Here is an 11906-nt window from a genome sequence, read left to right as displayed (position 1 = left end):
AGTGAGTGAGGTGAGTGAGTGTGGTGAGTGAGGTGAGTGAGTGAGGGTGGTGAGTGAGTGAGGTGAGTGAGTGTGGTGAGTGAGGTGAGTGAGTGTGGTGAGTGAGGTGAGTGAGTGAGGGTGGTGAGTGAGTGTGGTGAGTGTGGTGAGTGAGTGAGTGAGGTGAGTGAGTGTGGTGAGTGAGGTGAGTGAGTGTGGTGAGTGAGTGAGGTGAGTGAGTGAGGTGAGTGAGTGAGTGTGGTGAGTGAGTGAGGTGAGTGAGTGTGGTGAGTGAGGTGAGTGAGTGTGGTGAGTGTGGTGAGTGAGTGAGGGTGGTGAGTGAGTGTGGTGAGTGAGTGAGGTGAGTGAGTGTGGTGAGTGGTGGTGAGTGAGTGTGTGTGGTGAGTGAGTGAGGTGAGTGAGTGTGGTGAGTGTGGTGAGTGAGGGTGGTGAGTGAGTGAGGGTGGTGAGTGAGTGTGGTGAGTGTGGTGAGTGAGTGAGGGTGGTGAGTGAGTGTGGTGAGTGAGTGAGGTGAGTGAGTGAGTGTGGTGAGTGAGTGTGGTGAGTGAGTGTGGTGAGTGTGGTGAGTGAGTGAGGGTGGTGAGTGAGTGTGGTGAGTGAGTGAGGTGAGTGAGTGAGATGAGTGAGTGAGGTGAGTGAGTGAGTGTGGTGAGTGAGTGAGGTGAGTGAGTGAGTTTGGTGAGTGAGTGAGGGTGGTGAGTGAGTGTGGTGAGTGAGTGAGGTGAGTGAGTGAGTGTGGTGAGTGTGGTGAGTGAGGGTGGTGAGTGAGTGTGGTGAGTGAGTGAGGGTGGTGAGTGAGTGAGGTGAGTGAGTGAGGTGAGTGTGGTGAGTGAGTGAGGGTGGTGAGTGAGTGAGGTGAGTGAGTGAGATGAGTGTGGTGAGTGAGTGTGGTGAGTGAGTGAGGTGAGTGAGGTGAGTGTGGTGAGTGAGTGTGGTGAGTGAGTGAGGGTGGTGAGTGAGTGTGGTGAGTGAGTGAGGTGAGTGAGTGTGGTGAGTGGTGGTGAGTGAGTGTGGTGAGTGAGTGTGGTGAGTGAGTGAGTGTGGTGAGTGGTGGTGAGTGAGTGTGGTGAGTGTGGCGAGGTGGTTGGAGCGATTGGTTATGATTATCGACGATAAGAACAAAGCAAATCTAACACACCACAACAAAGACAACAACCTCAACAACATCAACAACAACCTCAACAACATCAACAACAACCGAGGCCGTCAACGCAGTAAGTGGACAACAACGGAAAGGGGACTAAAGTTTAAAACACCGCCGCTCCGTGCCAGGCTAGGTGCAGCCACCACCACCACCAACAACAACATTCACCAACAACCACCACCAACAACAACAACCACCAACAACCACCACCAACAACAACAACAAAACCGCCGCCTCACCCGCCTCCATCGCCGCTGTCGTGAAGCGCTGACGTCACTGTCGTAAAACTTCAACACGCCCCCCGAGAGATACGCTTTACGGCAGATCTCGTGACCCGTCACGCGGTTCCCATGTAAAGTCAATGGGGCAACGTTGAGAGATAGGGAACCGGTTCCCATAGAAGTCAATGGGGCAATGTTGAGAGATGGGGAACCGGTTCCCATTGAAGTCCATGGGGCAACGTTGAGAGATAGGGAACCGGTTCCCATAGAAGTCAATGGGGCAATGTTGAGAGATAGGGAACCGGTTCCCATAGAAGTCAATGGGGCAATGTTGAGAGATAGGGAACCGGTTCCCATAGAAGTCAATGGGGCAACGTTGAGAGATAGGGAACCGGTTCCCATAGAAGTCAATGGGGCAATGTTGAGAGATGGGGAACCGGTTCCCATAGAAGTCAATGGGGCAATGTTGAGAGATAGGGAACCGGTTCCCATAGAAGTCAATGGGGCAATGTTGAGAGATGGGGAACCGGTTCCCATAGAAGTCAATGGGGCAATGTTGAGAGATAGGGAACCGGTTCCCATAGAAGTCAATGGGGCAATGTTGAGAGATAGGGAACCGGTTCCCATAGAAGTCAATGGGGCAATGTTGAGAGATAGGGAACCGGTTCCCATAGAAGTCAATGGGGCAACGTTGAGAGATGGGGAACCGGTTCCCATAGAAGTCAATGGGGCAATGTTGAGAGATGGGGAACCGGTTCCCATAGAAGTCAATGGGGCAATGTTGAGAGATAGGGAACCGGTTCCCATAGAAGTCAATGGGGCAATGTTGAGAGATAGGGAACCGGTTCCCATAGAAGTCAATGGGGCAATGTTGAGAGATAGGGAACCGGTTCCCATAGAAAGTCAATGGGGCAATGTTGAGAGATGGGGAACCGGTTCCCATAGAAAGTCAATGGGGCAACGTTGAGAGATAGGGAACCGGTTCCCATAGAAAGTCAATGGGGCAATGTTAAGAGATAGGGAACCGGTTCCCATAGAAAGTCAATGGGGCAATGTTAAGAGATAGGGAACCGGTTCCCATAGAAGTCAATGGGGCAATGTTGAGAGATAGGGAACCGGTTCCCATAGAAGTCAATGGGGCAATGTTGAGAGATAGGGAACCGGTTCCCATAGAAAGTCAATGGGGCAATGTTGAGAGATAGGGAACCGGTTCCCATAGAAAGTCAATGGGGCAACGTTGAGAGACAGGGAACCGGTTCCCATAGAAGTCAATGGGGCAATGTTGAGAGATGGGGAACCGGTTCCCATAGAAGTCAACGGGGCAATGTTGAGAGATGGGGAACCGGTTCCCATAGAAAGTCAATGGGGCAATGTTGAGAGATGGGGAACCGGTTCCCATAGAAGTCAATGGGGCAATGTTGAGAGATGGGGAACCGGTTCCCATAGAAGTCAATGGGGCAATGTTGAGAGATGGGGAACCGGTTCCCATAGAAGTCAATGGGGCAATGTTGAGAGATGGGGAACCGGTTCCCATAGAAGTCAATAAGGCAATGTTGAGAGATAGGGAACCGGTTCCCATAGAAAGTCAATGGGGCAATGTTGAGAGATAGGGAACCGGTTCCCATGTAAAGTCAATGGGGCAACGTTGAGAGACAGGGAACCGCTTCCCATAGAAGTCTATGGGGCAACGTTGAGAGATAGGGAACCGGTTCCCATAGAAGTCAATGGGGCAATGTTGAGAGATAGGGAACCGGTTCCCATAGAAGTCAATGGGGCAATGTTTAGATATGGGTCTGTCGCAAAGACAGCGTTCTTGACCTGAGGACGGCTGCTTGCGTTGTGGCCGAAACGTCGTGAGAATTATTTTATGTTTTATGTTTATTATTTTATTATTTCCCTTCCACGTGACTTTACCGAAAGAACCAAGAAGATAAAAAAGATTGTTTATAAAATATATATTTTTAATGTTAGAATATAGTATTGTCATCAGTATGACATACCTATACCAAGTTTGCAGTCGATAGCACTTTGGGAAGTGGGTTAACATTGAGTTACAAGATTCGAGCAGACAACAACGACAACAACAACTACGACAACAACAACAACAACTACGACAACAACAACAACTATGACAACAACAACAACTACGAGTCTCGCCCCCCCCCCCCGACTCGTCATGACGTCACGAGTCTCGCCCCCTCAACGAGTGGTGACGTCACGAGTCTAGCCCCTCCCCCGACTCGTTATGACGTCACGAGTCTCGCCCGCTCAACAAGTGGTGACGTCACCAGTCTAGCCCCTTCCCCGACTCGCGGTGACGTCACGAGTCTCGCCCCCCCAACTGGCGGTGACGTCACGAGGCTCGCCCCTCCCCCGACTCGCGGTGACGTCACGAGTCTAGCCCCCCAGCCGCTGGTGACGTCACGAGTCTAGCCCCTCCTCCGACTCGCGGTGACGTCACAAGTCTCGCCCCCCCCCGACGCGCGGTGACGTCACGAGTCTAGCCCCTCCCCCGATTCGCGGTGACGTCACGAGTATTGCCCCTCCCCCGATTCGCGGTGACGTCACGAGTATTGCCCCCCCCACCGACTGACGGTAACGTCACGCGTCTCGCCCCACCCAACAGCTGGTGACGTCACGAATGTAGCCCCTCCCCCGACTCGCGGTTACGTCACGAGTCTCGCCCCACAACAGCTGGTGACGTCACGAATGTAGCCCCTCCCCCGACTCGCGGTTACGTCACGAGTCTCGCCCCACAACAGCTGGTGACGTCACGAATGTAGCCCCTCCCCCGACTCGCGGTTACGTCACGAGTCTCGCCCCACAACAGCTGGTGACGTCACGAATGTAGTCCCTCCCCCGACTCGCGGTTACGTCACGAGTCTCGCCCCACAACAGCTGGTGACGTCACGAATGTAGCCCCTCCCCCGACTCGCGGTGACGTCACGAGTCTCGCCCCACAACAGCTGGTGACGTCACGAATGTAGCCCCTCCCCCGACTCGCGGTGACGTCACGAGTCTCGCCCCACAACAGCAGGTGACGTCACGATTCTAGCCCCTCCCCCGACTCGCGGTGACGTCACGAGTCTCGCTCGAGGCCTCTGGGTCACGGTGACATCGGCAGACAACCCACGAAGTGGAACAGCCTCAGCAGCAGCACAACAACAACAACAACACACAGTAAACAACAACAACAACACACACACAGTAAACACACACACACAGTGTAAACAACCAGCAGAAGCATCATCATCATCAGCAGCAGCAGCAGCAGCAATTGTTTAAAGTCTAGAGGTCACGGCGGTTCGCAACAAGTGCCAATGGCATCCAAGTGTGACGCAGGTGAGTGTGCACCTAGCCTGGCACGACCTCCGCGTGTGGTCGACCTGCTGGTGGACATCGCCACTTGGGGGAAGGGAGACAAAGGCGGCCGGGCACGCGTGGTTTGCTGCAGGCCCCACTCACCCCCTCGTGTGCCACAGTTCCGGCTTTCATAGGTAGCTGCTGCTACTAACAGCACTTGCCCCGGCAGTCTGTTGAGGCTACACGGGGGAGCTTTGTCTGTGTCTACTTTCATAGGTAGCTGCTACTAACAGCACTTGCCCCGGCAGTCTGTAGAGGCTACACGGGGGACCTTTGTCTGTGTCTACTTTCATAGGTAGCTGCTACTAACAGCACTTGCCCCTGAAGTCTGTAGAGGCTACACGGGGGACCTTTGTCTGTGTCTACTTTCATAGGTAGCTGCTACTAACAGCACTTGCCTCGGCAGTCTGTTGAGGCTACACGGGGGACCTTTGTCTGTGTCTACTTTCATAGGTAGCTGCTACTAACAGCACTTGCCCCTGAAGTCTGTAGAGGCTACACGGGGGACCTTTGTGTCTACTTTCATAGGTAGCTGCTACTAACAGCACTTGCCCCGGCAGTCTGTTGAGGCTACACGGGGGACCTTTGTCTGTGTCTACCTTCATAGGTAGCTGCTACTAACAGCACTTGCCCCGGCAGTCTGTAGAGGCTACACGGGGGACCTTTGTCTGCGTCTACCTTCATAGGTAGCTGCTACTAACAGCACTTGCCCCGGCAGTCTGTAGAGGCTACACGGGGGACCTTTGTCTGTGTCTACTTTCATAGGTAGCTGCTACTAACAGCACTTGCCCCTGAAGTCTGTAGAGGCTACACGGGGGACCTTTGTCTGTGTCTACTTTCATAGGTAGCTGCTACTAACAGCACTTGCCTCGGCAGTCTGTTGAGGCTACACGGGGGACCTTTGTCTGTGTCTACTTTCATAGGTAGCTGCTACTAACAGCACTTGCCTCGGCAGTCTGTTGAGGCTACACGGGGGACCTTTGTCTGTGTCTACTTTCATAGGTAGCTGCTACTAACAGCACTTGCCCCTGAAGTCTGTAGAGGCTACACGGGGGACCTTTGTCTGTGTCTACTTTCATAGGTAGCTGCTACTAACAGCACTTGCCCCAGCAGTCTGTTGTGTGTGTTGTGTGTGTTGTGTGTGTTGTGTTGTTGTGTGTGTTGTGTGTGTTGTGTGTGTTGTTGTTGTGTGTGTGTTGTTGTGTGTTGTTGTTGTGTGTGTGTTGTGTTGTTGTTGTTTGTGTGTTGTGTGTGTTGTTTGTGTGTTGTGTGTGTTGTGTTGTTGTGTGTGTTGTGTGTGTTGTGTGTGTTGTTGTTGTGTGTGTGTTGTTGTGTGTTGTTGTTGTGTGTGTGTTGTGTTGTTGTTGTTTGTGTGTTGTGTGTGTTGTTTGTGTGTTGTGTGTGTTGTGTGTGTGTTGTTGTTGTGTGTGTTGTTGTGTTGTTGTGTGTGTTGTTGTGTTGTTGTTGTGTTGTTGTTGTGTGTGTGTGTTGTTGTGTTGTTGTTGTGTGTGTGTAGGACCTCCTGCCAGCGGGCGTTCGACACTTCACGTGGTGGCCTCAAGGTGCACTTGGCCTGGCACAAGCGTCGTGGTGACGTCACCACCACTTAGTGGCGAATGGTTCTTGTTGTTGTTGTGTTATTGTTGTTGTAGTGTGTTGTTGTTGTTGTTGTGGTATTGTTGTTGTTGTTGTTTACAGGGCCACCACCCCACGCGTCACTGCGTGGGCTGCTGTGGCTGCTGGGTGAGTGGGAGTCGTTGTTGTTGTGTTGTTGTTGTGTGTTATTGTTGTTGTGTTGTTGTTGTTGTGTGTGTTATTGTTGTTGTGTGTTATTGTTGTTGTGTGTTATTGTTGTGTGTGTGTGTGTTGTTGTTATGTTATTGTTGTTGTGTGTTATTGTTGTTGTGTGTTATTGTTGTGTGTGTGTGTTGTTGTTATGTTATTGTTGTTATTGTTGTTGTTTACAGGACCCCCACCCCACGCGTCACTGCGTGGCCTGCTGTGGCTGCCGCGGCAGTGGGAGTCGTTGTTGTTGTGTTGTTGTGTGTTGTTGTTGTTGTGTTATTGTTGTTGTGTGTTGTTGTGTTGTGTGTGTTGTTGTGTGTGTTGTTGTTGTTGGTGTGTTGTTGTGTTGTTTACAGGATCCCCACCCCACGCGTCACTGTGTGGCCTGCTGTAGCTGCTGGGGGAGTGGGAGTCGTTGTTGTTCTGTTGTTGTTATTGTTGTTATTGTTGTTGTGTGTTATTGTTGTTGTTGTTGTTGTTTACAGGGCCACCACCCCACGCGTCACTGCGTGGCCTGCTGTGGCTGCTGGGGGAGTGGGAGTCACAGCCCCCAGGCCAGGGCCTCTACCCCCCCAGCGTGGCGCCCTTCAGCTTCAGCGAGAGCGCCACCTTCACCCACACGGGGCAGCCGCTGCTGGAGTACACGTGACTAGCACAACCACAACAACCACAACCACCACAACCACAACAACCACCACAGCAACAACCACAACAACCACCAGCGTGGCGCCCTTCAGCTTCAGCGAGAGCGCCACCTTCACCCACACGGGGCAGCCGCTGCTGGAGTACACGTGACTAGCACAACCACCACCACAACCACAACAACCACAACAACAACAACCACAGCAACAACCACAACAACCACCAGCGTGGCGCCCTTCAGCTTCAGCGAGAGCGCCACCTTCACCCACACGGGGCAGCCGCTGCTGGAGTACACGTGACTAGCACAACCACAACAACCACAACCACCACAACCACAACAACAACCACAGCAACAACCACAACAACCACCAGCGTGGCGCCCTTCAGCTTCAGCGAGAGCGCCACCTTCACCCACACGGGGCAGCCGCTGCTGGAGTACACGTGACTAGCACAACCACAACAACAACAACCACAACAACCATAACAACCATAACAACAACCACAACAACCACAACCACCACCACAACCACAACAACCACCACCACCACTGCTGGAGTACACGTGACTGGCCCAGACACCACCACCACAACCACCACCACAACCACCACCATAACCACCACCACAACCACCATCACAACCACCACCACAACCACCATCACCACCACCACCACAACCACCACCACAACCACAACAACCACCACCACCACTGCTGGAGTACACGTGACTGGCCCAGACACCACCACCACAACCACCATCACAACCACCACCACAACCACCACCACAACCACCACCACAACCACAACCACCACCACCACAACCACCACCACAACCACAACAACCATCACCACCACTGCTGGAGTACACGTGACTGGCCCAGACACCACCACCACAACCACCATCACAACCACCACCACAACCACCACCACAACCACCACCACCACAACAACCACAACAACAAGTTATGTTAATGGTGTTGTTGATGTTGATGTTGGTGATGTTGGTGATGTTGGCGATTTTGATGTTGGTGATGGTGTTGATGGTGTTCATGTTGGTGATGGTGTTGATGTTGGTGATGGTGTTGATGTTGGCAATGTTGGTGATGTTGGTGATGTTGATGGCGATGTTGGTGTTGGTGATGTTGGTGTTGATGGTGTTGATGTTGTTGATGATGGTGATGTTGGCGATGGTGGTGATGGTGTTGATGTTGATGATGATGATGATGTTGGTGATGTTGATGTTGTTGATGGTGTTGATGTTGATGATGATGGTGATGTTGATGTTGTTGATGATGGTGATGTTGGCGATGGTGGTGATGGTGTTGATGATGATGATGTTGGTGATGGTGATGGTGATGTTGGTGTTGGTAATGTTGGTGATGGTGTTGGTGATGGTGTTGATGTTCATGTTGGTGATGTTGATGTGAGGATGTTGTTGGTGATGTTGGTGTAGATGTTGGTGTTGATGTTATTGATGTTGATGATGTTGATGTTGGTGATGTTGATGATGTTGGTGATGTTGATGATGTTGGTGATGTTGATGGCGATGTTGGTGATGGTGTTGATGGTGTTGGTGTTGATGGTGGTGATGTTGATGATGGTGATGTTGGTGATGTTGGTGATGTTGATGATGTTGGTGATGTTGATGGCGATGTTGGTGATGGCGATGTTGGTGATGGTGTTGATGTTGGCGATGTTGTTGATGGTGTTGGTGTTGATGGTGGTGATGTTGGTGATGTTGATGTTGGTGATGTTGGTGATGTTGGTGATGTTGGTAATGTTGGTGATGTTGGTGATGATGATGGTGATGTTGGCGATGTTGGTGATGGTGATGTTGGTGATGGTGATGTTGGTGATGGTGATGTTGGTGATGGTGATGGTGCTGGTGATGGCGATGTTGGTGATGGTGATCGTGCTGGTGATGGTGATGTTGGTGATGGTGATGGTGATGTTGGTGATGTTGGTGATGGTGTTGATGTTGGTGATGTTGGTGATGTTGGTGATGTTGGTGATGATGATGGTGATGTTGGCGATGTTGGTGATGGTGATGGTGATGTTGGTGATGTTGGTGATGGTGATGGTGATGTTGGTGATGGTGCTGGTGATGTTGGTGATGGTGATGGTGATGTTGGTGTTGGTAATGTTGGTGATGGTGTTGGTGATGGTGTTGATGTTGGCGATGTTGGTGTTGGTGATGTTGGTGATGTTGTTGATGTTGTTGATGGTGATGTTAATGTGATGATGTTGGTGATGTTGTTGATGTTGTTGATGGTGATGTTAATGTGATGATGTTGGTGATGTTGGTGTTGATGTTGTTGATGGTGATGTTAATGTGATGATGTTGGTGATGTTGTTGATGGTGATGTTAATGTGATGGTGTTGATGTTGATGTTGGTGATGTTGGTGTAGTTTCTACGCGAGCCACGTGGAGTCAGGACGTCCCATGCACAGAGAGACCGGATTCCTGAGACCAGCACCAGCAGAGGCCAACAACCACAACAACCACAACAACCACAACAACCACATCGCCATCATCAACGCACAGAACACCGGTACAACAACAACAACAACAACCACAACAACCACCACAACAACAACCACAACAACAACCACAACAACCACAACAACAACCACAACAACCACAACCACATCGCCATCATCAACGCACAGAACATCGGTACAACAACCACAACAACAACCACAACAACAACAACAACAACAACCACAACAACCACACAAAAATCACAACTGCGTCACCATCATCAACGCGCAACAACAACCGAACCAAATCTACAGCAGCAGCAGGCGTCAGGGGTCAGGATCGAACCCACGACCTCCTGTAGACCAGGCGAGGTAGTCAACATCTCCTAGCCACCGTGATGATGATGATGATGATGATGAGAGACACAGACCTCCTGTAGACCAGGCGAGGTAGTCAACATCTCATAGCCACCGTGATGATGATGATGATGAGAGACACAGACCTCCTGTAGACCAGGCGAGGTAGTCAACATCTCATAGCCACCGTGATGATGATGATGATGAGAGACACAGACCTCCTGTAGACCAGGCGAGGTAGTCAACATCTCATAGCCACCGTGATGATGATGATGATGAGAGACACAGACCTCCTGTAGACCAGGCGAGGTAGTCAACATCTCATAGCCACCGTGATGATGATGAGAGAGAGAGACACATACTCCAAATATACAGCAGCAGGCGTCGTCAGGGTCGGGATCGAACCCACGACCTCCTGCGTACCAGGCGAGGTAGTCAACATCTCCTAGCCACTGTGATGATGATGAGAGAGACACGCAAACTCCAAATATACAGCAGGCGTCAGGGTCGGGATCAAACCAACGACCTCCTGTAGACCAGGCGAGGTAGTCAACATCTCCTAGCCACCGTGATGATGATGATGAGAGAGAGAGACACAGACTCCAAATATACAGCAGCAGGCATTGTCAGGGTCTGGATCGAACCCACGACCTCCTGCGTACCAGGCGAGGTAGTCAACATCTCCTAGCCACTGTGATGATGATGAGAGAGACACGCAGACTCCAGATATACAGCAGCAGGCATCGTCAGGGTCTGGATCGAACCCACGACCTCCTGCGTACCAGGCGAGGTAGTCAACATCTCACGAGGGCTGTGTGTGAGCGAGCAGGTTTGGTGGAGGTGGGCGAGGGACAGGTGGAGGGAGAGTCACTCACCGTCACCTCACACACGATCGGGAGGACGACCTTTAGCAAACAGCCTCACGTCACGCAGGTACTCACCAAGCACTCACTCAGCCACTCACTCACTCAGACACTCACTCACTCAGACACTCACTCAGACACTCACTCAGCCACTCACTCACTCAGACACTCACTCACTCAGACACTCACTCACACAGCCACTGGGTGGGTGAACGAGAGGGTGGGTGAGTGAGTGAGTGGGTGAGTGGCTGGATGAGTGGTTGAGGTGGGTGAGTGAGTGAGTGGGTGAGCGAGAGGGTGAGTGGGTGGGTGGGTGGGTGAGTGAGTGGGTGAGTGGGTGGGTGGGTGAGTGAGTGAGTGGGTGAGTGAGTGGGTGAGCGAGAGGGGTGAGTGGGTGAGTGAGTGAGTGAGTGGGTGGGTGAGTGAGTGAGTGAGTGAGTGGGTGGGTGGGTGAGTGAGTGAGTGGGTGAGTGAGTGAGTGGCTGAGTGAGTGGGTGAGCGAGAGGGTGAGTGGGTGAGTGAGTGAGTGGGTGGGTGGGTGGGTGGGTGGGTGGGTGGGTGAGTGAGTGGGTGAGTGAGTGGGTGGGTGGGTGAGTGAGTGGGTGATCGAGAGGGTGAGTGGGTGAGTGGGTGAGTGAGTGAGTGGGTGGGTGAGTGAGTGAGTGGAGTGGGTGAGTGGGTGGGTGAGTGGGTGGGTGGTGAGTGGGTGAGTGGTGGTGAGTGAGTGAGTGAGTGAGTGAGGTGAGTGGGTGGGTGAGTGGGTGGTAGTGGGTGAGTGGGTGGGTGAGTGAGTGGGTGGGTGGGTGAGTGAGTGAGTGAGTGGGTGAGTGGGTGGGTGGGTGGGTGAGTGAGTGGGTGAGCGAGAGGGTGAGTGGGTGAGTGGGTGGGTGGGTGGGTGGGTGAGTGAGTGAGTGGGTGGGTGGGTGGGTGGGTGGGTGAGTGAGTGGGTGAGTGGGTGAGTGAGTGGGTGAGTGAGTGGGTGAGCGAGAGGGTGAGTGGGTGAGTGAGTGAGTGGGTGAGTGGGTGAGTGGGTGAGTGAGTGAGTGGGGTGAGT

At 52.3% G+C, this 11906-nt stretch overlaps 1 protein-coding gene across 1 annotated transcript in view; it reads left to right on the top strand.

The window, feature by feature from the left end:
• The first annotated feature begins 4415 nt into the window (after positions 1–4415).
• THAP4 (THAP domain containing 4) overlaps positions 4416–11906 on the top strand; it is a 9341-nt gene continuing 1850 nt past the window's right edge. Inside the window, exons 1-5 of the mRNA XM_078882804.1 lie at positions 4416–4707; positions 6999–7159; positions 7313–7596; positions 9561–9703; positions 10819–10922. Of these exons, the coding sequence (XP_078738930.1) occupies positions 4686–4707; positions 6999–7159; positions 7313–7596; positions 9561–9703; positions 10819–10922 (714 nt within the window). The 5' untranslated portion in view covers positions 4416–4685. The remainder of the gene's footprint in view (positions 4708–6998; positions 7160–7312; positions 7597–9560; positions 9704–10818; positions 10923–11906) is intronic.

The sequence above is a fragment of the Lampetra fluviatilis genome, chromosome 67 (genome assembly GCF_964198595.1).
Source record: "Lampetra fluviatilis chromosome 67, kcLamFluv1.1, whole genome shotgun sequence".
Taxonomy (NCBI): domain Eukaryota; kingdom Metazoa; phylum Chordata; class Hyperoartia; order Petromyzontiformes; family Petromyzontidae; genus Lampetra; species Lampetra fluviatilis.
The sequence above is the reverse complement of the archived record's forward strand: the minus strand, read 5'-3'. Positions and strand labels throughout refer to the sequence as shown.